This window comes from Ursus arctos, unplaced genomic scaffold (assembly GCF_023065955.2).
Source record: "Ursus arctos isolate Adak ecotype North America unplaced genomic scaffold, UrsArc2.0 scaffold_20, whole genome shotgun sequence".
Taxonomy (NCBI): domain Eukaryota; kingdom Metazoa; phylum Chordata; class Mammalia; order Carnivora; family Ursidae; genus Ursus; species Ursus arctos.
Genome location: NW_026622875.1, coordinates 10106095 through 10130525, shown reverse-complemented (window position 1 = coordinate 10130525; position 24431 = coordinate 10106095). Strand labels below are relative to the sequence as shown.

The following is a 24431-nucleotide window of genomic DNA, read 5'->3' as shown; positions in this document are numbered from 1 at the left end:
CTATTTCACTATGTAATTAAGATGGAGAAAATTCTGCAGGCAATAAGAACACAGCAGGTATCTTAGTGGAAAACCAGCTGAAGCGCACCTTTGTTAATTTAAATGTGGCATGTGACAGTTTGCTTTGGGCAGCTTTCCTGACACCATTCCCCTGACAATTGTGCAGCGGGATACTTGCTTTAAAAATTCTCCAGTTAAAATTAGCATCTGTCAATCAAATCCTTTCCAAGAAGGAAATCAATTATATGATAAATACAAACATATGTAACATATTTTTTCTTACCTGCTGGGTAGAATTTAAGCAGTAGTGCGCTGTCATTTTTTTGCCCCTTAATGCATGGCCAAGGCATGGAAAACATAGATAAGTTGAATGAAATGGCTAAAGGGGAAGAAAATTAGCAATGCCTGGTAAGCTTATTTGGAATCCTAAGGTTTGTTTTACAGCTGTGAAAATTACCTATATGGGAAGGAGAGTGGCTATAAACCGTAGCTTAGACTGGGATGAGGACCCTAGTTTTACACTTAACATTGTAGAGTAAGAGGTATGGGAAGACCCCTCTGTAGGTCAAGGGTCTTGCTTAGTTCTGTTCATCACCAAATACGTGGGCTAGCAAGGTGCTTTCCAATAACCCTTTGATATGAAGATTGAGTTGATAATATTCATAGATTATTTAAGGGAAATTTAAAAATAGAGAATTAAAAAATCATAAGGGGAAAATTCCTAAACCCTTGAATCCTGAAAGATTTCTTCCCCTCTGATCATTTAGGAAAGGAGTAGAGTGTAGTGGTGGAGTGGGGGAGACTACTTTTGATCCTATTTCTGACTCACTGAAAACCGGAATATATTTCTCTATTCAACACAACCTCTCCTCATACCCACTAGAAAGGCTGTAATTAAAAAAAGAAAGAAAGAAAAGAAAAAGAAAAGAACTGAGTGTTAGTGAGGATGTGGAGACTGGAGCCATCATACATTGTTGGTGTGAATGGAAAACTCTTCAGTACATCCCAGCTGAATATATAAAAATCATTTTGGAAAACACCTGGCGATTTTCATAAAAAGTTAAACACACTCTTTGCATACGACCCAGCAATTCCACACCTAGGTGTTTACTTAAGAGAAATGAAAACACATGTCCTCACAAGAACTTTTATGTGATTGTTCATTATGGCATTATTCATAATAGCCCAAACATGGCAACAATCCAAATGTCTATCAACAGGTGAATAAACAAAATATGGTATGGCCATAAATGGGAATGCCACACAAGGATAAAAAGTTGACACATGCAATAGTATGTGTGAACCTCGAAGATTATGTTAAGTGAAATAAGTCAGACATCGAAGCCGGCATATTATACAACCCCATTTATATGAAATTTCCAGAGAAGACAAAATTACAAGAGGCACAAGGCAAGATAGCTATTGCCTGGGGCTGGGAGTGGGGCAGAGATTGCTGCAAATGGGTACAAGGGAGCCTTCTGGGTGGTGGTAGTGTTCTAAAGTTGGACTGTGGTGATGGTTTTGTACAGGTGTATGAATTTATTAAAAAGTCTTGGTTGAATTTCATGGAATGCAAATTATAACTCAACACAACCATTAAGAAACAAAACCAAACCATCCTCATCCCTTTTTTTCATCTCCCCAGTGTCCATCTATAAGTAATTATATTTAGATCTTCTGATTGCTGTTAAATGTTGAGTCCCATTTCTGCAATTCAAAAAATGATGATGTGTTGTTTTCAGTGCCTACCAAAGCTTCGCTAAATAACTTAACTCAAGCTTCTCCGTTTGAGCGAGTATTTATTCTTAGATTTCATGAGGGTCATATTGGTGAAAGTCTTTGGAAACAGAAAATCAAGTAGGAAGTGAAAATGACTTCCGAATCGGACATTGGAAGCGTTTGCATGGGCTGGGGCTTCACTTTCAGAGGGAGTCGGAGACGCACTGGTATCCGAGGCTAGGCGCACCAGCCGTTTCTGAAACAAGGTCAGAATACGGCATCTATCACAGAGCAGTTACCATGGATAGTCCTGCTTTTGGAAAAATGTGTTGGTTTCATATATGGGTTCAGTGAAATGTTTCCATTTTCACCCGGACTGCTAGTAAGTCGAGAGTCAAATTTGTTTTTACCCTGAATTAGAGAACCTCTTTGTATGCCATTTGAATACATGCCATTAGCATTATTCTTATCCTCCTTTTTCTTTCTCTTCCATTGTATAGGAGCTAATTTATGCGGCCTTGTAAGGCCACTTTGGATTCATTTCAATAGGTTAATAATTGGATGAATAGAATATAGACCTATTCCAGCAGTAGACAGGTGTAGAAGAAAGGCTGTTAAATAGTCAGCCTTATTTCAAAGGGATACAAGTGTTATGAATAATTAAGGCACAATCTTGAAAGATTACTACTTCTTTCTTCACCAAGCCAACGTAGCATGGGGGAACTAGGATGCAAGTTTTGGCCACATCCTGTGTTGTTAGCATGTGATCTTAATTAAGTCAGTTTAGCTTTCTGTGTTTTATTTTCCTTATCTACAAAATTGGAATTATAGTGTCTCATTTTGCAGAGAAACAGCAAAGAGTAATGACAGCCCGTTTCACATTGCACATCCTTCGGGGAGATGTCCCGTAGCTATAATGCACAGATGTATTCCATTTACTGTGTTTTTTTCATGCAAGTTACAGATGTGCTGTTTAAAGCTACTTATTGAAAATCAAAAAGCAGTCAATATATTTTTAAAGATGAAAGCGTGGTCAAAAGAGAGAGGCAAGGGGAGGGAGATGGAGAGAGAGAGTAGTACATTCTATATATTCTCAGATAAAATTTGTCATCTCTTATTAACATTTTCCTTGACTTCTGTGCTCTATCTTAGCACAGAGGATGACAGGTCAGCCTGTGAAGAAGTTAAAATGAGCGCAATCGGAAATGGGTGCTCAGATTCTTGTTTCCTGTAGAGCAAAACCTACCACAAGCACACTGATTTGCATACGTAGTTACTCTCTGCTTACCTTTGCACACTCTCACCGTTAGCCCTTCTCTCACCACTGATTGACCCCCTAAAAGTAAATAAGCCTGACACCTGCCGCAATAGGAGAATAACCAGATCCTTGCTGTTCAAAGTCTGGTCCATAGACCGACAGCATCAGCGTCGGCATCAGCTGGGAAACTTGCAAAAGTGCAAATTCTCAGACCCCATCTCAGACCTACTGAATGTGCAGCTGCCATTTTAGTAAAGTCCCCTGGAGAGTAGTGTGCACAATAAAGTCTGGAAAGTGCCGAAGAATAGTGATTCTCAACTCTGGGTGCTTAGTAGGATAATCTGGGAAGCTTTTAAAATATACCCATGCCAAACCATCTCTGAACACAAAGTTTCTGTTCCTTCAATGGAATGGTCTCTGTTAGGTGTCAGGAAGAAAAACATTGTAACTAAATCAATTGACATTAAGGTACATAAGAATTATTTGGATGTTTGCATTTTTAAAAGGTGTAGGTTAACTAGCGGAATTGCTTTAACAGGTGCAATTTCAGGCTGTGCTACCCTGTGAAAACTTAGAGTGAATGAGGCACTAGGCCTGTTTGTCTGCTAGTAATGGAGAGGTTGAACCTGGCATGTCCTCCTGAATGTCCCAGGAATAATGTGGGCAGGAATTTTCATAGAGACTTCAGGACCACTTCATTTTTCAACCATTCATTCATTTACTCGTTCGTCTCTCCATTTATTTATTGTTTTTTTTCCAAAAACATTAAGTGAGCACCTTCTAAATGTTGCACACTCTTCTAAACACCCAGGAACATGAACTCAGTTGCCCGCTTGTCCGTAGGAAAGTGGTAGTCCAGTCAGCATGACAGACCAAGAAACAAAATGACCATATGGTTTGGATAAGCGCTATGACAGAGACAAGCAGAACGTGCTCTGGGCCCTCTGAGAAAGGAGCACCTGAACCAGATCAGTCATGGGAGTGGGCAGCTAGAGCGATTGTAATGGGCCAAGAAAGCATTCTCAAGAAGAAATGTCACCCACTAAGCTCTGAAGGATAGTCAGAGATTGCCAGACCGGTGGAGCAGACAGCAGCACGCGCACAGGCTAGATGCAACATGCCAGTGAGGGCTTGGTGAGCTTAGGACCTGCGCGTGGTTCGTGATGGCTGGAAGGGTGCACCAGGTCAGCAAGTCATGATACTGGAAAAGTTAATGGGGACTTGGTCATGTATTGCACGCGTTGTAATTCCCCCTAAAGTCTATAGAAAACAAGGAAATATCTCACAGGGAGAATCTGAAGGATTTTAAGCAGACGTGTAGCATTCTCAAGCTTGCCTGGTATCTAGCTCACACCCGGGAAAGTGGAGGCAAAGACTTACCCATACAAGGGAATAACATTTCTGTGTCCCAGGTGTGAGGGCGAGCCTGGCAAGACTGAGGAACTGAAGGGATCGCTGGAGGGCTAAGTCATAGAGAGTGTGTATGAGGATGTGAAAGTGGGGATGGGAAGGGACGGTGTTGAGCGTTGGCACGGAGATAAGCAGGTGTTGGGTCTTGTAGTGCATGTGAAAGCATTTGGACCTTCTACTAACAGCACCGAGAAGTTACAGAAGGAAGGGTTTTAAATGAAGCATGACTTGATCAAAACTGTTGGAAAGGATCACTGTCTATAACTGAAGAATGTCTGCGGGCAGGAAATTAGGCCACTGCCCACTTATCTGGATGAGAACTAATGGTTGCCCGGGTTTGAATGTTAACAAGGTGGAGAGAATGGACAGATTTTAACAAGCAGTAAGAAGTCCCCTTTGAGACAGTGTAGACTTGAGGTACTCCTAAGCCTTCCATGTGGCAAAGTTAGGGTTGAATATAAGGATTCGGGAACCATCAGCATATGCATGATGTGGTTGAGATTTACCAGGAAGGAAATGAAGATTTCCAAAAACGATGGAGGAGGAGGAGGAGTCGGGGAGGTAAAAGGGAAAGCAGTGAAGTGTAAAATCACCGAAGCAAAAGGAAAAGAGTATGTTAAAAATTAGATCGCTGGAGTTAAGGGCCGCTGAGAGGTTGATGAGATGAGAAATGAAAGCAGAGAGGAAGAAGTTGAAGTTTCAGGTGGAAGGTGGGAAAATTGTTAAATCTTGTTCCTGGGGACATAAGAGAGAATATATTCAGGGGAAAGATGGCAGGACTCCTCTTAGACAGAGGAGGGCCCCCTCTCCCTCTCTTATCAGGGGGGAAGAGGCAATGGTGGTCTGAATGCAAATACGTCTGGAAGCTGGGAAGGATAGGAAGGTCATCACTCAGTTCCTTCGCTTTTGACTGAAGTAAGCAAAACCTGGCAGAGAAAGCGAGCGCGTTGAAGGCTGGAAAGGGGCACTGCATAGAGGGGAAGGGAAGGCTAACCAGGGCCAGCTACGTGGCAAGGCTGTGCACAGGATTGATGACACTGTTGGAACTGAGGCCCGTTATTTGAAATGGCATTAAACCAGGCAGTTATGGGATTTTCCCGGCATCACTGATAATATCTTTGGCAGATATTTATTGAACACTACTCTAGTTGCTGAGGATGTAGACATGAGTAACACAAAGTCCCTGCTCACAAGAAGCTCACAATAAAAAAGGAGACAGTCAGTCAATCAATATCTAAAATGCATTATTAAATATCTCAGCCTAGAGTTGGAGGGGAAAGGAAGGCAGCTGGACAGATTCGGGGTAGGCTTACTTACAGGGAGCAAGGGAATGAAATACTTTGATGAGATGATGGTTTAAATGATGGCACTACAGGATGTAGCCTGGATAGAAGATAAAGGCAAAGGGAAAATAGAGTGGGCGTGGGGTGAGAGTTCTCAGTGAAGTTCAAGGGCAGGTATAGAGGGAATAAAGAAAGGGAAAAACTTCTAAGGATCAGAAGGTCAGAGCATAGGTTACTTACGTTGAAGATTTCAAAGGTAGAACTATTCTGGGTGATGGCAACATCAGGGTGTTCCCATAAAAATGCATGTACTGATGTGGAGTGGAGAGGAAGGTCATGACCGTTCAGAAGGTTAAGAAACTCTATAGCTGAAGAGGAGCAGAGGTGGTCTCCATAGTCCCTGATGTTACCCGGGAAGATGGCGGAACTTTCATGGAGGGGAAGGCTGAGCGAGGTGTCTGTCTCTAATAAACAGCAATGAATGTCTAGAAAGTTAAAGAAATAAGGTAGTTGAGGCTGGAATGGTCAACCGGCAGAAGCCTAAATAAGCACCGTGGTGAGTGATGATTTGGATGCTACTTGAAATGCTAGAGCCGCGGAGCTTCAGGAGGAGGGGTTCTGGTTAAAGCAGAGAGCTAGTGGCAGCACTCAGTGAGCAGGCTTAGAGTGTAATACTTACATACTTAATTTAATACTTATTTATTACTTAAATACTTAAAATGCTCTTTTAATCCTGTTTCCTCTCACCTCCCAGACCCATATCTTTCCTACTCCAGAGAAAACTTTGCAGGAGGTTTCCTTCTGAATGGAGGTAAATGTTTGCTGACAAGAGTAAGATTCTAGAGTCTTAGCATGTGCCATCTGATCTAGAAATTACTTCACACAGGTTAGGGCTTTTGGCTCACGTGTTGTCATATGTAATTATATAATTCAAGTGGGTAACTAGCAACCAGCAAGAGAAAATGGTGGAGGGCCACCTGCCTGGCATATTGTTGTTGAGCTCCACTTGATAGAATTACTAATGAATTCATTTTTACTTATCTTTTCACTCAAAGTGACTCAGTGTGTTCCTATCTTAAAACAAAATGTCTGTTTGAACATTTCTCAGAGCATAATCTTCCTTCAAAATTAAAAAAAACCCCAAAAAAACAAAACAGATTTGTCACATTTTAGAAATCAAAATATCTTTTTAAATTTTTATTTTATTTTATTTTAAAAATTTTTATTTATTTATTTGAGAGAGAGAGAGCCCAAGCAGGGGGAACAGCAGGCAGAGGGAGAAGAAGACTCCTCCTTGGGAGCAGGGAGCCCCACACAGGGCTTGGTCCCATGGCCCTGGGATCATGACCTGAGCCAAAGGCAGACGCTTAACCCGCTTAGCCACCCAGACGCCCCTTACTTATTTATTTATTTAAAGATTTTATATTTAAGTAATTTCTACACCCAATGTGGGGCTCAAACTTAGAACCCCAAGATCAAGAGTCACATTCTCTACCAAATGAACCAGACAGGCACCCCAAAATATCTTTTTAAAAAACTTTAGTCCAGAGGAGTCTAACGGTAGTAGGACCTTAGCTGTGAAGCTAAAAAAAGGGGTTCAGTCCACAGCACAGACTAGATCATTGGGCAGTCAAATTGGAATCAGTTAGCAGGCAACCAATAGCTAGCAGTATATCTGTTTCTCTGTGCTTGAGGCTTAAAGCAGAAACAAGCAAGTCAACTATAAAACAATGGATATGGCCCAAGCCATATCGTTAAATAGTTTCTTTGGTTCATCAAGGCTTTCCTGAACTTCAAAGAAATTCTTATTTAAAGAACTCCCAAATCATTAAAGACTTATAATAAGATGTGCTTGAGGATCCAGTCGTTACTTAAAAATACTTCCAGAAAAGAAAGCTTTTGTTAAATCCATGGGGTTAATTTTCTGGTGTAATGAAATTACCTGAGTGAAATTAGGATGTTTTGATACCTCTGCTAGTCTGAAGCCAGATGAATTCATTATCCCCGAACATATGTATATAGCAATTAATGATTTCACTAACTTAGAAGCCAAGGAGCAAAATATTAATAGTTGTATTTGTTCAGAGAAATAATTTAATTATATTTGAGTGGATCAAGTAAAGGAAGCAATATATAAAAAGTCATTAACTGAACAGAAAATGTCTCAAAGCACTATCTATACTATGCCGTAGCAAGGCTATAACAATGCGTCGAGAAGAAATGGCACCAGTGATACCTTGAAAGCCCCCATAAACTCATATCCATGCAAGTATGAATCTCTTAAAAGGGACTATAAGATAGTAGAAATAGACACTATGAAACTTGACATGATATATTTTAACTATAGTAGTAAAATTAAAACCAAGAAAAGAAGTGAGAAGATTTACAAAGTTTACAAACTGGTTGGGTTCCACGCAGGGCCCCCGTGGCAGTTCCAGGCACTCACTAAGGCCATGCTCACTGGCTCTGACTCCATATTTGCTCAGTCTCATGCCTCCTGAGCTGCCTCTGACCCCAGCTCCAGTTATGTGGGTTCTTACTTGTCCCTTGGGACCTCACTTCTGGTTCATTCCTCACCTCTGAAAACTGAGTTTCTGCTTTTCTTTCCCTGTCTTCTGGGACTGAAATGTAGCTTGGCTCTTAACCTCATTACCTTTTGCGAGAACTTGCAGAACTTTTTGGATCAGCACACTGCTGGTTACAGCTCCTTTGTCACCACTGGCTGTGGGTGTCATCCCTCCATTGCTCTTAGCTGGGAACTTCCTCTGTTGCTGACCCCCGTAGTCTATCTAAAATAGGATTCGGTCTCACTGGACTAGCTCAGACTACTTCTACTGAACCCAGGTTATGTATTACAAACATTTTACATGGAAGAAAAATGTCTTATTTACCCAGGGAGGAACAGCTCACTAGTCTTGTACGTCCACACAGAAAGCCAAGGATCCTGCTTTTCCCTCAGCCATCAGCTACCCACATATTAATTTTAAAAGGAATTAGGTTTTTGTCTTGTTTTATTTCTTCATTTCTTTCTTTCTTTATTAAAGATTTTATTTATTCATTTGACAGAAATAGAGACAGCCAGCGAGAGAGGGAACACAAGCAGGGGGAGTGGGAAAGGAAGAAGCAGGCTTCCAGCGGAGGAGCCTGATGTGGGGCTCGATCCCAGAACGCTGGGATCACGCCCTGAGCCGAAGGCAGACGCTTAACGACTGAGCCACCCAGGCGCCCCTTTCTTGTTTTATTTAATACACGAAAATCTAATTTATGTGTGAAAAGTTAAAAATTTCTTCAGATATTGCCTACCTGACTTTAAATGAACAATAAAAGTCATTTTTACTTCAAGCTTAGTAACAGAGAAAAGAAGCCATATCAAAATGTTTTAAGATGCTGATAGAGTACGTGTGTGCTCTTCAAAGCTTTTAAATAACAGATGGCGATAATTTACTATGAGAAGACTTACTTAACCGAGAAGGAAGGATTCTTTTGGAATGTCCATTATCGACTCATTGTGCAAAGTATTAGGATTAGATCCCTTGCTCTGGGTGGGGAGGGTACCTACAATTATTATTGCTTTTATATTCTATGGAATGTACTTTGAGCTATTTCTCAGGAATTGCACGTCTCGTACTGATAACTCTCGTCATCGTTGATGATCCCAGACTCCATCTCTCACCTCGCCATACGGCCATACAAATGATGCCGCGATGTATAAAACATAGAGGAGGTCAGCCGGCAGCTTAATGTCTGTGGTCCACAAGATCTGTGGATTCCTGGAGAAGATCCATCCAGAGGGCTCAGGAAAGCATAAGCCGATTAGTCAGCGCACGTGTCCAAGAGATGCTTTGGAACTTTGTGTCCAGCCATGGAGATGGAAAATAAAAGCAAAGCTGTCTCCATGACATGCCCTTGATGAGGACTTACAGGACGAGGCTGGCTGTTGCCTGCAGCCTCCTCCAGAGTAAATGCTCTTTCCCGTGATCAGAACCTTCCCCTACACTGGGCAAGGTGACAACGGCCATGCCCCTGCTTATTAGTTCCCACCTGCCTGTTTCCACTAGTCAAAGACAAGTAGGGCTCCTCCCGGGTACTGCAGCTTTGGGGATGTAGCTCTTTATCCTTTATCCATCCTGCAACCCTCCTTTAGAGGTTGGCCAACCTTTCCACACCCTTAACCCCTTACACTCCAGTCTTCATATGTCAAGGCCATCACCCACCTTCTCAACCTGGAAAAGAGCTTGGTATCTGACTCAAATATTTGTTGAATGACTGATTGAATGATCGAAATGCTCTTCTCTCCACCTCTGCCCAGCTAATTCTTCCTTCAGTCCTAGCACTCCCTATACACACCCTTGACTCACATCTCACTTGTAGTTAGTTGTCCAATGTCTAGTTTTGCCCACTGTGATAAAGGCTTCGACTCTATCTTACTTCTTCTTTTTTTTTTTAAAGATTTTATTTATTGGACAGAGAGAGACACAGGGAGAGAGGAAACACCAGCAGGGGGAGTGGGGGAGGGAGAAGCAGGCTTCCCGCCGAGCAGGGAGCCTGATGCGGGGCTCGATCCTAGGACCCTAGGATCATGACCTGAGCCGAAGGCAGACGCTTAACGACTGAGCCACTCAGGCGCCCCTATCTTACTTATTATTCTGTTTACAGCACATAGCATGGTACAGGGCACATAGTAAGTTGTCAATACATATTGGTTGAATAAATAAATAATTTGTTTATTTTCTTATATTTATTCTCAGGTTCCTTATCATGAGGTCACAAAACCACTGCTGTCTAGGCAAAGTGATTTGTCAGGGTACCTGATATACAAATATGGCCACAAAGAAGTGTCCTCATTCAGCCTTTGTCCTGCGTACAGAAGGCAGATTTCTCGGCTCTGTGTTTCTCTGTCAAGGGTCCTGAGTTCCTGCCTTCTCTGTCTCAACTGTCTCCTCTGCTGGCAGCAAAGACTGCCACTCTCTTCCCAGTCGTTCCATTTACCTTGCTAATTCTACCGTCCTAAGCTCCAATCAGGCCAGCAAGGAAACAGTTTCTGGAGGTATTTCTCTTTCCTGCTATTGTCCTGTTTCAGGGAGAATTTTCAACTCATTTCCCACTCAGGTAAGTATTTCCAGCTCTCTCGGACCCACATTACCACTAGTCCGGCTCTAGTTCTCTCCGAGCTCCTGCCCTTCTCCATAACCCACTTCCACCCTCGTTTCAGGAAGCCCCTGTGCATTCCTTCTCTTGGGTGCCCGAAGTAGCTACGTTACAGTTTTTCCGTGTCCCTGGTTGCTTCATTCACAGCACGCTCGCTCAGATTCGTGGTCAGCTCACACGTGCGACCGCAGGCACGCAGACACACCGCACGTGACTCCTTGTCTTACATATAAGATAGGAGCTTTACTCGTCCACGGAGTACTGGCTTAGCTTAGCGATTTGAAAATGAGAACCGCGCACATCTAGACACAGTTACGTTAGAGGAGTTCACGTACATTATGAAAGAAACAGTCTTGTTTCGGCGGAAAACCTGCAAGCGCTGAGGGCAGGGATTATACCTGTTTATTCACCACGGTGCGTTTAGTTTTGAATAGCGTCCGAAATATAGGGGGGGCTCAAAAATATTTGTCAAGGGTGAAATGAAAAGTTTCGGAGTCTTTTCATGCTCCACAAGGAGGAAATTTTTTTGGAGAAGGCAAATGATTTAGCGTAATCCTCTGTGTCTTCGGTAATATAAATGAGCTGTTTATTCATTAAAAAATATAAACATGTGGAGCCAAACACAACCTTATGTCAACTAAGCACTTAGTTTGCTATATGTATGGAATTGAATAGCGCTCACTAGAGAAGAGCCTTCTTGACCGGTTTTGACTTCAGTGTTCTAAAAGCACCGATGACCCAGCTGCTTCTCCTGCTGTGATCTTTTTGCACCACCCTCTAACCAAAACTGATGCAAAGGCAGAGTGTTTTGAGTTATTCTCAGTAATTGCCTATTAGTAAAGTTGCTCCGCTCTTTCTTGTTCCGTAACATGACCTGAAATAACAAAATGCTTAAATGGGAGAAACATGGGTAGGTAAGCTCCCTGCTTCCTCTTCAAACTCGTCTGCCTGTGTCCAGGGAGCTTGGGGTCTACCTTACGGGACTTACTGAGGGAACAACATAGCCTTTTTCATCACCTTCAATATCTTGCCTCAAAAAGGAGCGTTTTTATTCATTCACATTATAATCAACATGCAGCCCTGATAACTTATTTTAAGTGATATATTGTATTTAAATTGCAGTAGAATGTCTAATAGCTTTTTGCTAGCAAAGAATCTTTTAGGATTCAAAATGCAAATTGGACCTGGAAAAAAAATTATTTTTAGACATACGGCACCTTAACTTAACTGTAACACTTTCAGAGCTTTCCATTACTCACAGAATATATTTTGGGTTGTGAATTTTGGAGGAATCCCTATTGGAAAATTATTGACTGTCCTCTCTTGGCTCTGAGCCATTCATTTAAATGGGCTGTAAGATAAGGCCGAAGAGTTTCACTACTTTGGGGAGAGCCAAAAAAGGATTATTATTGTGGGTCCATGAGACTTGAGATTTCTGTGATTATCTTGACAAATTCTAAAATTCAGGGCCAAGTGAGGTGAAAAGAATTCTGTAGCTATACTCATGTTCTAGAACAATTAAAACCTTAATTGGGTATCAAACCCCACCCCCCCAAAAAAACTTGTTGCCATGTAATTTAATTTGGATTCTCGTCCCCTCTCTATGTAGCTTCAGAAATTTCTTTAATGTTATTTGGTTACGGCAGAATGATACTGTATTAAAAACATCAACTTAAAATTAGACCTACACTCTATCTAAAGTCTTATTGGTGATCTTGGACGTGTAACCACTCTGGGCCTAGATTTCCTTAAAATACAGGTAATAGGTCTTACTGTGCAGAGCAATTAATAAGGAAAAAAATTAAAGCCAGAAAGGCAACTTAACATCACAGAAGAGCTCAGACTCTGGCCGCCATTGCTTGAGGTCAAACCTTGGTTTTGTTGCTCAACAACCGTCCTCATCTTCCACAGCTCTAAAATGGGGACAAAAATAGAGTCACCCTATATAGTTTAATGAAAACAAATGTTAAAGAATTTAGAAAAGTGCCTCTCATGCAGTAAGTGCTTGGTACCTAACACATGTCAACCCTTGACTAGTAGTAGTAGTAGTAGTAGTAGTAGTAGTAGTAGTAGTAGTACATGAGCGTCTTTGGCTGAACCCAAGTGAGGATCCTGTAGTTTATACTCTATATGTGAATCTGATAGTGAGTTTATCTGTAAATCTAATAACAAATGGATTCCAGGTTAACCGTTTAGAAGTGTATATGCCCACGTGTGTATTTTTGTCTATACATTTAAGGTAAATTGGTCATATGCATATAGAAAATAAACTAAGTATCCCTCAAGCTAAAAACACAAAATAATAGGTCTCCTTTCTTTAAAAAAAAAAATTTTTTTTAAGTGATCTCTACCCCCAACATGGGGCTTGAACTCACAACCCTGAGATCAAGAGTTGCGTGCTCTACCCACTGAGCCAGCCAGGGGCCCCAGTTTGTCTCCTTTCTTGAGAGTTGCAGCTCTACAGAATAATTCACTATGCTTCCCTCAGATCTACTTGTATAAATCCACAGACAGTTTCTGAACAAATGTATAGTGATGGATTTTCTTTGTGCTGATGAATTAGACTAGTGTAAGACTTGACCTTGGCTTAGCTGGAACTTCACTAGTGGTTGACAGGGAGTGGCTGATTAAATGATAAACTTTCAGTCTAGATTATATTCAGCATCAGGTATTTCCCCCCACCCCACCGCCAACCTTTCTTTAACCAAGGTAACACAAAAGCAGTTTGGGGACAAGGATTTCATTTAAAAGTGAGGAGTGGACCGTGGAAGAATCCGAATGTTTGTAACGAAAACCATTTGGTTTTTATTAGCATTAGTCTGTGCGCTTGCTAATTTTCAGTCATTTTCCCTTCAGGAATGGTCCCCTTGATTCTAGTTTCCACATTACTGCCTTTTGAATGGAGTCCTTTGTGACCCGTTGTGATTACATTGCATTTTCCTTGTGTTCTTTCAAAACGTTCTGACTGCCTTAATTTTGGCTGGGGGATGGTGGGAGGAGGGTAGCAGCAGGGGAATGAGGTCAGCAATACTTTCAGAATGTTGTCAAAAAAGATTTTTAACTTGTCAGATTTGCCTGGTAAGTAATATCAGGCTCAGTGTCTATTAATAAAGCAAGCATTTAGGACAGAAGGTTGGGTCAGAAATGGGTGTCCTAAGGTCTTTACAAGAGCATTTGTTCCTGGGTACTCCAACATTTCTCTAACCTCTTCTGGACACTTCCAGAACAGTCATAAGCCAGGCTGATTATAGTGATTTTAAGGTAATGAAATGAAAATGTTGTGTGGTTGGAGTCAAAAAGCCAAGGGCTTGGGCTGATTAGGAGAGAATAAGCTGAAAACAGCTTTGCTCATGTACCATTCCCTAAACCTTAGCTCTATGCAGAGTAAGAGGGCCAGAAAAGAAATATTTTGTAGAATCAGATATGTGGCACTTATGTTATAAATAGATACCTAACCTATTTAAAATGTTTGACACTAAAATATAATTTTAGTAATTGAGGATGAAATTCTTTGAATCCATTCCCACTTAATATCGTTGCCTGTTTTGTACATTTCCTGGATAGTTCAAAAGCCTCAAAGAAAAAACGGGCAAAAGTATAGTCGATCAGAATTATTTGTGAATTCCCTATTTACTAACTCACCTACTGGCTAGAATTTATTTGTAACCCCAGAATCAATACTTGTGGTGCTTTTCAGGTCATTTGCAGACCTGAGCAGATTGGTGAAAGATGTGAGTCGCCCTCCACGAGTGTCCCAGCTGAGGTCCAGCAAGGACTGTAAGCAAGGGCCCTTCTCTCGGTCTGTTCAGTGCCATATTTTCCGAACTTTTTGAGCTTTTTGTTGGTAATTTTCTGGTTTAAAATGGCTCCCAGACATAGTGCTGAGTGCCGTTAGTATTTCTAAGCACCAGAATGCTGTGTTGCGCCTTACAAAGGAAAAAACCAGTGCTAAGTAAGCTTTGTTCCGTCATGAGCTGTGGCGTTATTGGCCATGAGTTCAGTATGAATGAGTCAATGATGTATATTAAACAAAACGTCTTTCAATTAAATAAAAACACACATAAAACAAGATTACGTATTGATCTGTTGATGAAAATGCTGTGTAATCGGAGGCTTATAAGAACCTAACCCTGTATTTCCCCAAGGGTCAGTGACTCTGTACTTGCTAATTCAGTGTTATTCATCAAATAAAAAGAATTGACCATGTTCATAATTCCCATGAATTCATTCTCATGGAAAAGCATCAGTGATCTACTAAGTAGGAACCAACATTAAATGATGGTAAGTCCCCAATAAAGTGCCACAGCACAAAGCTCTGTGTTACCCCGTTTATCTATTTGCTACTGTGGCATTCATATTTATTTCAGATTTCCCTTATTTTACTGACAGTTTCCCCAGGAGCACTTGACACATGCAGAAATTTCTTTAAAACACACACACAACCAGAAAACTAGCCCCTAGGGAATGTACATGTATAAACATTGAAATATTTCTTGTGCATAGTGCCAAAATTCCTGTTTTCAGTTAGCAAACTATTGATGTTGTTGGAAAGCAGGGTATAGGTGCACCTAGGTGACTCAGTTAAGTGTCTGCCTTCATCTCCGGTCATGATCTCCGGGTCCTGGGATCAAGCCCCACATCGGGCTCCCTGCTCAGGGGGGAGCCTGCTTCTCCGTCTCCCTCTGCCTCTTCCTTGCCCCCACTCATGTGCACACGCATGCATGCTTTCTCTCAAATAAATAAATCTTTATAAATAATAAATAAATAAATAAAATCTTTAAATTAAAAAAGCAAGACATATAGATAGGAAAGGGGGATAGCGTGGCATGGAAGTCATTGGCATTCAAAGGCAGACCAAGGATCTCCTCTTCTTGAGGTGATAGATAGAGGAATTCTAGTGTAACTGGCGTTTCATCATGTCTAATCATGTCTGGTGGTTGTGCCTCAGGTCTGTCGCCTGAGAGGCCCTGGAGCCTCCTGAGATTAGAGAGAGCACATCTTAGAGGAATACAAAGTCGAGCTCAGCAAACATGTCCCTTGAACAAAGCCTTGCCCATCAGAGAAGAGACATAATTCTGAATAGAATGCAGGTTTTGCTATTATAGTCTCCCCCAAACCAGGCCTATTTGGTCCTTGTGGTTCTTGGGAGAGGGGGGTGTGGAGGTAAAATATAAGTTAGCTATTTACCTGGAGGCACCAGGAGTCTCTTTGGGACTTCTCCAGGGCAGTGACAGAAGAAAGAAAGGCTGTTTCACACAGCTTCTACACCAGGAGCTGGGTAATGGATGGGGTCTAGGGCGAGAGGTTGTGGAGGCCAAAGGCAGTAGAGTAGAGTGGAGGCCTGGTGGGGGGGAGTGGGCTTGTACACAGGAGACCCATGTGTGGTTTCCTACAATACTGTGCCAGAGATTTGTAAGGGACTGAAGTGCACTTAGAAATACAGGTTGTCATGATGGGAGCCCATTCATACAGACTGGAAAAGCAAGAAGAAATATGCCCAATTCATCTAAGGACGAGACCGTCTTTACTTTCTGATATTGGATTCTCTTGTCCTCATTTTCCATGTTTCTCTGTTCTCTAATCTGATGGTTTTCTCCTGGCTGCTTATTAGAACCACTCGGGAAGCCATAAAAAAATGACTGGACCACCTCTCAGATTCTGATGTAATTGATCAGGGATGAATCCTGGGCATCTGGTTGCTTAAAAGGCTTGTAAGGTGATTCATTTGGTTAGCCAGGGTTGAAAAGTACTGCTCTGAACCATATCCTTGAGAATTTTCACTCTCCAGAACCCAGTGGATTATATCCAAAGATCAGTTAGGCAGGAATCCTGCTACATGCCCCCTTCAAGAAGATGCACATCTGGAAGTGCCTTTGGGTTCCATGCCTCTTGCCTATCTGCTTGCCGTGCTGTGAAAAATTCATCTGTTGTTGTGATTGCTGTTGTTGTTGTTTTAACCTCTTCTTTCTGGGTTCTACAGACCCTCCAAGTCCTGATGCTTTCTCCTACTTTGACCCAGGGCTGGTTGCTGGTGATAAGGTTGACATTAGGGAAGGAGGGAAGCCATGCTTACGGAGTGGCAGGGAGGAAAGGAAGTAGAGGGCAAGGGGAAAATAAAGGACAACTGAGAAGGAGTGGAAAGGAAGGGAGAGAATGCAAATCACTGCTTCTGACACAGACCCATCTGGTCTACCCAAAATTTGGAGGGAGGTGGGTGGTGAACTCGGAGCCAGGGGAGCCTAAGTGCAAGCCTTGGGGCTCCATCATTTACTAGCTGCTTGATCTTGGGGGAAATTACTTAATCTTATACAACTGAAAAGTGGTGAAGCTCAGGGATTCAAAACAGGTCTGCCTAATTTAAGGACCCCAGACATTTTCTCAGTTTATACAGCATCTTCTAATCCATACCTACACAACGGACCCTTGGTAATGAATACAGTAATTAATAACTTCCCAGATGGTAGTTGAGCTTGTTTTAAAATTCCTATAGTCAAGGAAGTTGGGAGACTGTTAACAAGAAGATTGGTTAGGAAAAAAATGGTGTGTCATATATTATCAGCCTAGAACATTTGGAATTGCCATTCATAAGAAATAAGCTCATTATTAATAGAAGATTACTTTTCTTGTCTTTATGTGACTATTTTCTTAAATTAAAAATGCTTTTTTTTCTTATTGCAAAAGCAGTGCATGTTCATCTAATACAAATTGGAAAATAAAGATAAGCAACTAATACAAAATTAAACACACGCATAATCCACCAACCCAGATTTAACGGCTGTAAATGTCTTTTAGACTTTCTGTGCTTTTATGTAGATTTTTTTAAAAGCATAAATACTGTTTCTTTCGCTTCGTGAACATCTGGTCAGTAACATTCCATGTCAATACATTTGCCTTCACTACACCATTTTTTATGTCTACTGATGAAGGTGAATCAGTTTATTTGTTTTTAAACCACATTTGTTTACTCAGAAGTCAGAAACACACAGATAAGGAAACGTCTGAAGAGCCCAGGTGTGGCTCTGTGGAGAGGTTGAGTAATTCAAAACAAAGTGCAAAATATAAAAACAATTACAACCTGTTTGACAGTTGTGTGTCTGTTTCCTACAGCCCTTCTACCCACAAGTCTACCGCTGACTTCAAAGAAAAGTCAGCACAGAGGAGGTCCGGAGGATAAGGTGCAAACCGAGAATCAAACCCACGATAAGAGATTAAAGGAAGCTTGATCAAAGACCCGGCATAACAGTGCTAGCCCATGACTTGCCTTGGCCCATGGCCCCAAAATATTCACCAGAACAGAGAGCGCCCTTTGAAGTGATTGGAAGCGCCCATGCTCAGATGAGCTCTCTGGTCAAAGGGAAATTTAAAAAGCGCCACAGGAAGGAGTTGGAGAGTTGCGTCTTCCTATCTCTGGCCTGCATAGCCCTCACAAATTGTTTGAACACTGCTGTTTTGGTTTGTTTTCCAGATATAAGTAGTTTAACTGGGTGTCAAGTAGGAATTCAGCCTAAGAGGAGAAGGATCGTTTGTTTCCTTTGTGGGTGATGTGAGAAGTGTTGGGGCATTTCACATGGCAGTGGGTTTGTGCTCACGAGCAGAGCTGCTCCACTGCTCCTCCTTTCTGTTCAAGGTGTTTAAAAGAGCATGAGATGGTTCCAAATAGGCAGTAAGACTTGTTCGTTACTGTCCTTGTTCATTCTACTCACTCATTACTCGTTCGCTGCTCTTCCCCCCTTGGAGTTTATTGCCTCTTGTGGGGTTAGGACATAAACCATCCATTTCCCCAGAGAGAGGAAGAAAATGGAAGTGCTCCCAAAATGGCAGTTGCCTCTACAACATTCAGTTTAAATACTTAAAAGTATTTTAAAAGACAAGAGTTACATAAAATTGCTAAAAATGTATGCTTAGAACATCTTTGGTTAGCACTTCTTTCAGGCTCTAATTTTCCGGTTTTTCATTTTTTACATGATAATTCCCCAAGTGTTTAGGGTCTTTATTTTCACTTCCCCTGTCATCATCTCTTCATTTCCTTCAACGTTGAAGGGAGTTACTTTTTCTACCTTTTTAAAATCAATTTCCTCATCTCTACCTGACGTTTCGAGTTAGAGTTTTTTCCTGACAAATCTTGATTGAGTTCAACATTAGGCTCTGTAAGAGACCTGGAACGCACATTCCCTTCTTTACCGGAACCACACAGTCTAGGTGAGGGGATCATGGTTTTTACCAAACAACACCAAAAATGATTATGATGGCAGCTGATACGGATTTTGTAAGGACAGCCCTTCGGGAAGGAGGATTTGCACTGAGCCTTGGAAATCTCTGAAATCTCTGAACATGAAAAAATTAAAAAGGATATTTTAATAGGGGTTGATGCACCATGGTCAGAGATACAAAAGCAGAAAACTATAGGTATTCACAGCAGAAACTGAACATGGTCCTTTAAATTGGGGCCGATGGCGCATGTGAGGAAGTGGGGAAAGAGAAGCTTCACTAGATATATCAGGGTGAGAATATGCTGTGGGATCTGGATTTTTTCTCTTTTTTTCAATTTCTCCCAGAGTCATTTATTCCATCCATGACTTGACTTGTTTTCTTTTTATTCATGTATAATTAACATAAAGTGTTATATTAGTTTCAGGTGTGGATTTTATTATATATTCATATTATTTATATATTTTTGTGGATTTTATTATAAATGCAGACAGAGCATATTGAAAACATCAGAGTGAAAATGGCATGGGAAAATGTTACAGCAATAATTGGACTGGCACACAGGATGGATTGGAATGGGGAGAAGCCTGGGGCCATAACTTGGGTGAAAGGGCTTGGACAGAGTCTAAGAGAAGGAGGACCCGAAACAGAGCAGAAGCAGTGGGCATTGCAAGGATGGGATGGACCGGAGGCCGTGACATGAGAACTGGTCTGACCTGCGCGGGGGGGGAAGGGGTGTGTAGGACGAGGGAGTAGGACTCACAGATGACTCAGTATGGTGGTCACACATAACCATTTGTGCATGTCTTTTATGAGGTGCTAGATGATGGGAATACAAAGAGGCTAAGTTCATCAACAGAATGGTCAGGAAGACAGAGTGGGTGTCCACAATGAGAAACCTCATCTAAGCAGTCAGGACTGAGTGAGGCCATGAGCTCTCAGGAGTTCAGAGAAAGAAACAGTCCCTGGAGTGTGGAGTCATGGGAACTTCAGGGAAAAGACAGGACATACGCTGAAGCCTGAATAGTGGGCAGCATTTGCTAAGAAAGGGAAGAGAAGTTAGAAGGATGGGGTGAGGGGGAGAGAAGCAATAGCACTGGGTAGAGAAACCCAGGAGTGTTTGTGGCACAAGGAGCAAGGCTATGTGGTTGGAGCAGAGAGTTTGTGTAAGAACACGGCGGGGGGGGGAGGTGGCGGGGGAGAAGGCAGAGAGAGACCTTTCATTAGCCTCAGAAAGATTTAGAGGCCAACTTAAAGAGTTTCGTAATTTAACCTGGGCAATGTCAAGCCACTGACATTTTCCAGTGAGAATGACTAGCAAAAGTGTATTTGGGGACGTTTCGTTTGTGAAAGATGTGGGGAATATATCCAAGGAGGGAAGAGGGTACTAGTATGATGAGTAGTTGGGGGACTTCTAGTTAAAAGGGAGTGAAAATAGAAACTGATCATGGCAAGAGTACAGAAAAGAGGCAAAGGAGTTACCAAGAAGCCTAAAGGGCTGGGGGAAATACAGAGTTTTACCCAAGGCTCAAACCTGGGAGGCCGTGCGAGGAGTCGTTTTGTACAGACGTGTGCACAAGTCCAGAGAGGACTGGTCTGGAGACGACCCATAGTTTAGCGTCAGAGACGTGGAGCCTGGTGGGGCAGCCAAGCAAACACACCCAGAAGGTGGTGAGAAGGGGGGACTTGATGTTCAGCTGGAAAATAGACTGAACCATTCCCAGTTGAAAAAAATCCACACATCTCAGCCATTGTTTGAAGTTTTTCATTAATTAATTAATTCAGAAAGTGAAGTATTTTCAAAAGCTCATTTGAGAACTTACACTCTCTCAATAGAGCTGAATTCTCGATTGCTCTTTTGTTTTCACTGCAGAACAGTTCAACTTGTGGGAGAAGGAACGTAGGGAGGACAGTGGGAAGGTTTTCTCACTATTCCAGATGCAGGAACTGTGGGCGTGGGGCCACCTGTACGTGATAGCCGCAGTGGCAGCAATTCCTGCTTTATGCATCCTTCCATCAGCTGCGGCACCCGGCACAGTCAGTGTTCTGCACACTGTAAATACTCCGGGTTGGTTCATTTGCATTTTCATCCCGGTTCCCAAAGATAAAAGAGTGGACATAAGAAAAGCTAACAAGCTTACAGCCAATTTTATAATGACAGACTCTACATAAACAAATGCAAATCAGATGTCAAATTTGAATTGCAAAAATATTGTAAGCAAGGTCCAAGAAGTAATAACGGCAGCTTTAGATCTTTACTGAAATGGGAAAATCCATGAACAGTCCCACAGGGGCGCCTGGCTGGAAGTCCGTGGAGCATTCGACTCTTGATGTTGGGGTTGTGAGTTTGAGCCCCACGTTGGATGTAGGGATTAGTTAAAAACAAAAAAACAATCCCACATCCCTTAGAGTCTCAGAGACATTCAAAAGTCACAGCACCTTGAAGAGTAGAGTCAGCAGCTAAAGTGATTAGAGGGAAGAGCCACCTTGGGTCAGCCCCAGGCTCAGGCTGGCTAAGGCAGACTGGTGTTCTTTTTTCATCTTTGATAGGAACTAGCAAGAACCTCAGTTATTTGGAGGTGGGGGTGAGTTGTAGGATGGGAGGACCGAGACCTCTCAGAAATAAACCCACCCAACTATAATAAAGGAGAGGAGGACTATGCACAGAGAGTCATCATTCCTCTTCAACTGACAGTTACATAAGTAAGAAAAAGGAGCATCAGTTGACTTGATCATAAAGGAGAAACAACAAGGCTCTTGTTCCTCCTTCCAAACTACTTAAGAAATAACACCCTTCATTTTATCCCGTTCTTTCTCTGGTCTTTCAGCCGCTCGACTGATCCAGAACATGGATGCTACTGCTGAGCCTTGTACAGACTTTTTTAAATATGCCTGTGGAGGCTGGTTGAAACGCAACGTCATTCCTGAGACCAGCTCCCGTTACAGTAACTTTGACATTTTAAGAGATGAACTAGAAGTCGTTTTGAAAGGTTAGTGGAGTTTGTGTCTATGCATCAAAGATTTCTCTCTTAATATATCCATTTTTAAAAGATACAACTCTTAGCCATTACGGAGAATGTCACAGAAGATTAAAGGCGATAATCCCTCCAAGTTTTGCGGCTCACCACTAAGTCACTCTGAGGGCGGTAGCACTGAAATGCATATGTTGGCATCTCAGCATTCCTGCTTCCATGTGTGGGTACACGTACGATAAAGCTCTGTCGTCCCTAGAGGTGGCATCTTTATGTCATTTCACATAGTAAGAAATTAACTGATTGCCACTAAGCACCACCTCCATTGTTTTTCCCTCTGGCGCTGGACTGAAGCCAAGATTGACTTCATTACTGTGTTGAAGATGTTACTGACATTTGCATCCCAGAGTAGGTATATTTATTGTAACCCAGATAAGACACTCTCCCCGGGAAGTTGAGGAAGTCTTGTCTAGTCTTCTGCTATCCTCCGTCTTCTGTTCCCCTCATCTAGAAGTTACTTTGTAGAAACACAATTTTTGCTATTTTCAGACATCCAAACAAGTAGAATAAGTCAGTCAAGTTATTTGGAGCCTGAACAGTACAATCACACAAGGTAATCATTTCCAGCCGTCAAGAAGACTATCATATTAAATTCCATATTCCTCTGCATTATTATTTCTTTTTAATCTCAATTTCAAAAAAAGTAACTTATGTATGGCGGAGCAGTACACATCACTGTTCACAAAAAAGATAATCTCGGCAGAAAGACTTTCATCTACCTCGGCTAACGACATCAGCTCCCAGTTCTGCACTAGGAATAATGATCTTGCAAGGGGTTTAGCTTTTCCTATAGGGTTTAGAACGGGGAGGGAGTGAACATACATACACAAAAACAAGCCTTTTCCCTGAACCTGCATTGCAAATGTTAATTACAGCTGCAAATGAGCAGTTATATTGATGTGTTTTATTAAATGCTCTATTTCAGATGTTCTTCAGGAACCCAAAACTGAAGATATAGTAGCAGTGCAGAAAGCAAAAACATTGTACAGATCTTGTATAAATGAAAGTAAGTGCTCTCCATTTTATTTCATTAACAGTGTGCCACAATATGCAAAGGCTTCGTAATGAATTTCTTTTCATTGTTTCCAAAAGCTGCCATTGATAGTAGAGATGGAAAACCTCTTCTCAGTCTGTTACCAGATATATACGATTGGCCAGTAGCAACAGAAAACTGGGAGCAAACATATGGTAAAAAAATATGTTTTTTTTTAATGTTTTACTTTTTTAAAAAAATAATTTCCACATAAAATCTGTGTTATTATCATATCATATTAATGCACTAAAGCTTCTAAAAGTATACTTCACCTTTCGTTGCTTTAGGTATTTCTTGGACAGCTGAGAAATCTATTGCACAACTGAATTCTAAATATGGGAAAAAAGTCATTCTTAATTTTTTTGTTGGCACTGACGATAAGAACTCTATGAACCATATAATTCATGTAAGTTTGTGTGGCCGACAGCCAAAGTTATCTTTAAATTGTAAGAAAACGTCTACACACGTTGTTATTGATATTTAGAAATAATGCATATTCTCATTTGAATTGCATGAGCAGGATAGTAATAAATTCGTGCTCTGTCCCTGATACCTGGATTCCCAATTTTGAAAGTATTTTCTTAATGCGGTGTTTTAGACATTCATCTCTCCCTTCTGCTACCGTAGGTATACATACCAAGAAATGAAAGGGCCTCTTATTTAGAAAAAGCACCGGATTTCTTTGTGTGTTTATGAAAGGAGCATGGTTTGGTTTACATAGGTATTGCAAATCTAGAAACCAAAAATTTCTAATTGCTCCCAAAAAGAACATGGAAAGGGTTTTTGAATACAATTTTGGTGGTTACTAAAGAATATCTGAACTCTTTTTTCAATGAAAGTAAATAAAGTATTTTTTTTTAAATGGATTTGTTAGATTTTTTTCTCATGTAAGCTATTCATTTAGGTTGACTTAAGGTGCCACCAGGATGAGATTAATACTTAATGAGTTATGTTTGGAATGGACTAAAACACTTACAGAGCTTCTATTTGGTCTCCTGTAAAAGAAAGTACCCCAAAATTTGCAAGTCACAGATTCATATTTATGTCACTATTGCATAGATCTTTATGGCCATTTTTATCAAAATCATGAAAGGGATTGAACCCAGCTCTCTTCTACAGTGGACCCCTTTCTCTTTCCAGAATTCACTCATCTGGCTCTTAAGTGCCAGCATGCCTCATGATCACAATGAAGAGATTTCCTAGGGGGAGTTTGGAGGTTGGAAAAGGGGCTGAGCCCTACCTGTGGTGACACCTTCTGGCTCTTTCCATACCAATCCTCTGGGTTCTGTTTCTTCCGTATAGTCCTGGGCTCTTTACAGCAGCTGGCTTTCTCACTCTAA

At 41.5% G+C, this 24431-nt stretch overlaps 1 protein-coding gene across 5 annotated transcripts in view; it reads left to right on the top strand.

Moving 5' to 3' along the window:
- MME (membrane metalloendopeptidase) overlaps window positions 1-24431 on the top strand; it is a 96479-nt gene that overhangs the window by 11454 nt on the left and 60594 nt on the right. For all 5 annotated transcript variants that reach the window (XM_026497327.4, XM_044383508.3, XM_026497329.4 and 2 more), the window contains exons 4-7: window positions 21855-22016; window positions 22984-23064; window positions 23151-23246; window positions 23379-23497. In XM_026497327.4, coding sequence (XP_026353112.2) covers window positions 21855-22016; window positions 22984-23064; window positions 23151-23246; window positions 23379-23497 — 458 coding nt within the window. The remainder of the gene's footprint in view (window positions 1-21854; window positions 22017-22983; window positions 23065-23150; window positions 23247-23378; window positions 23498-24431) is intronic.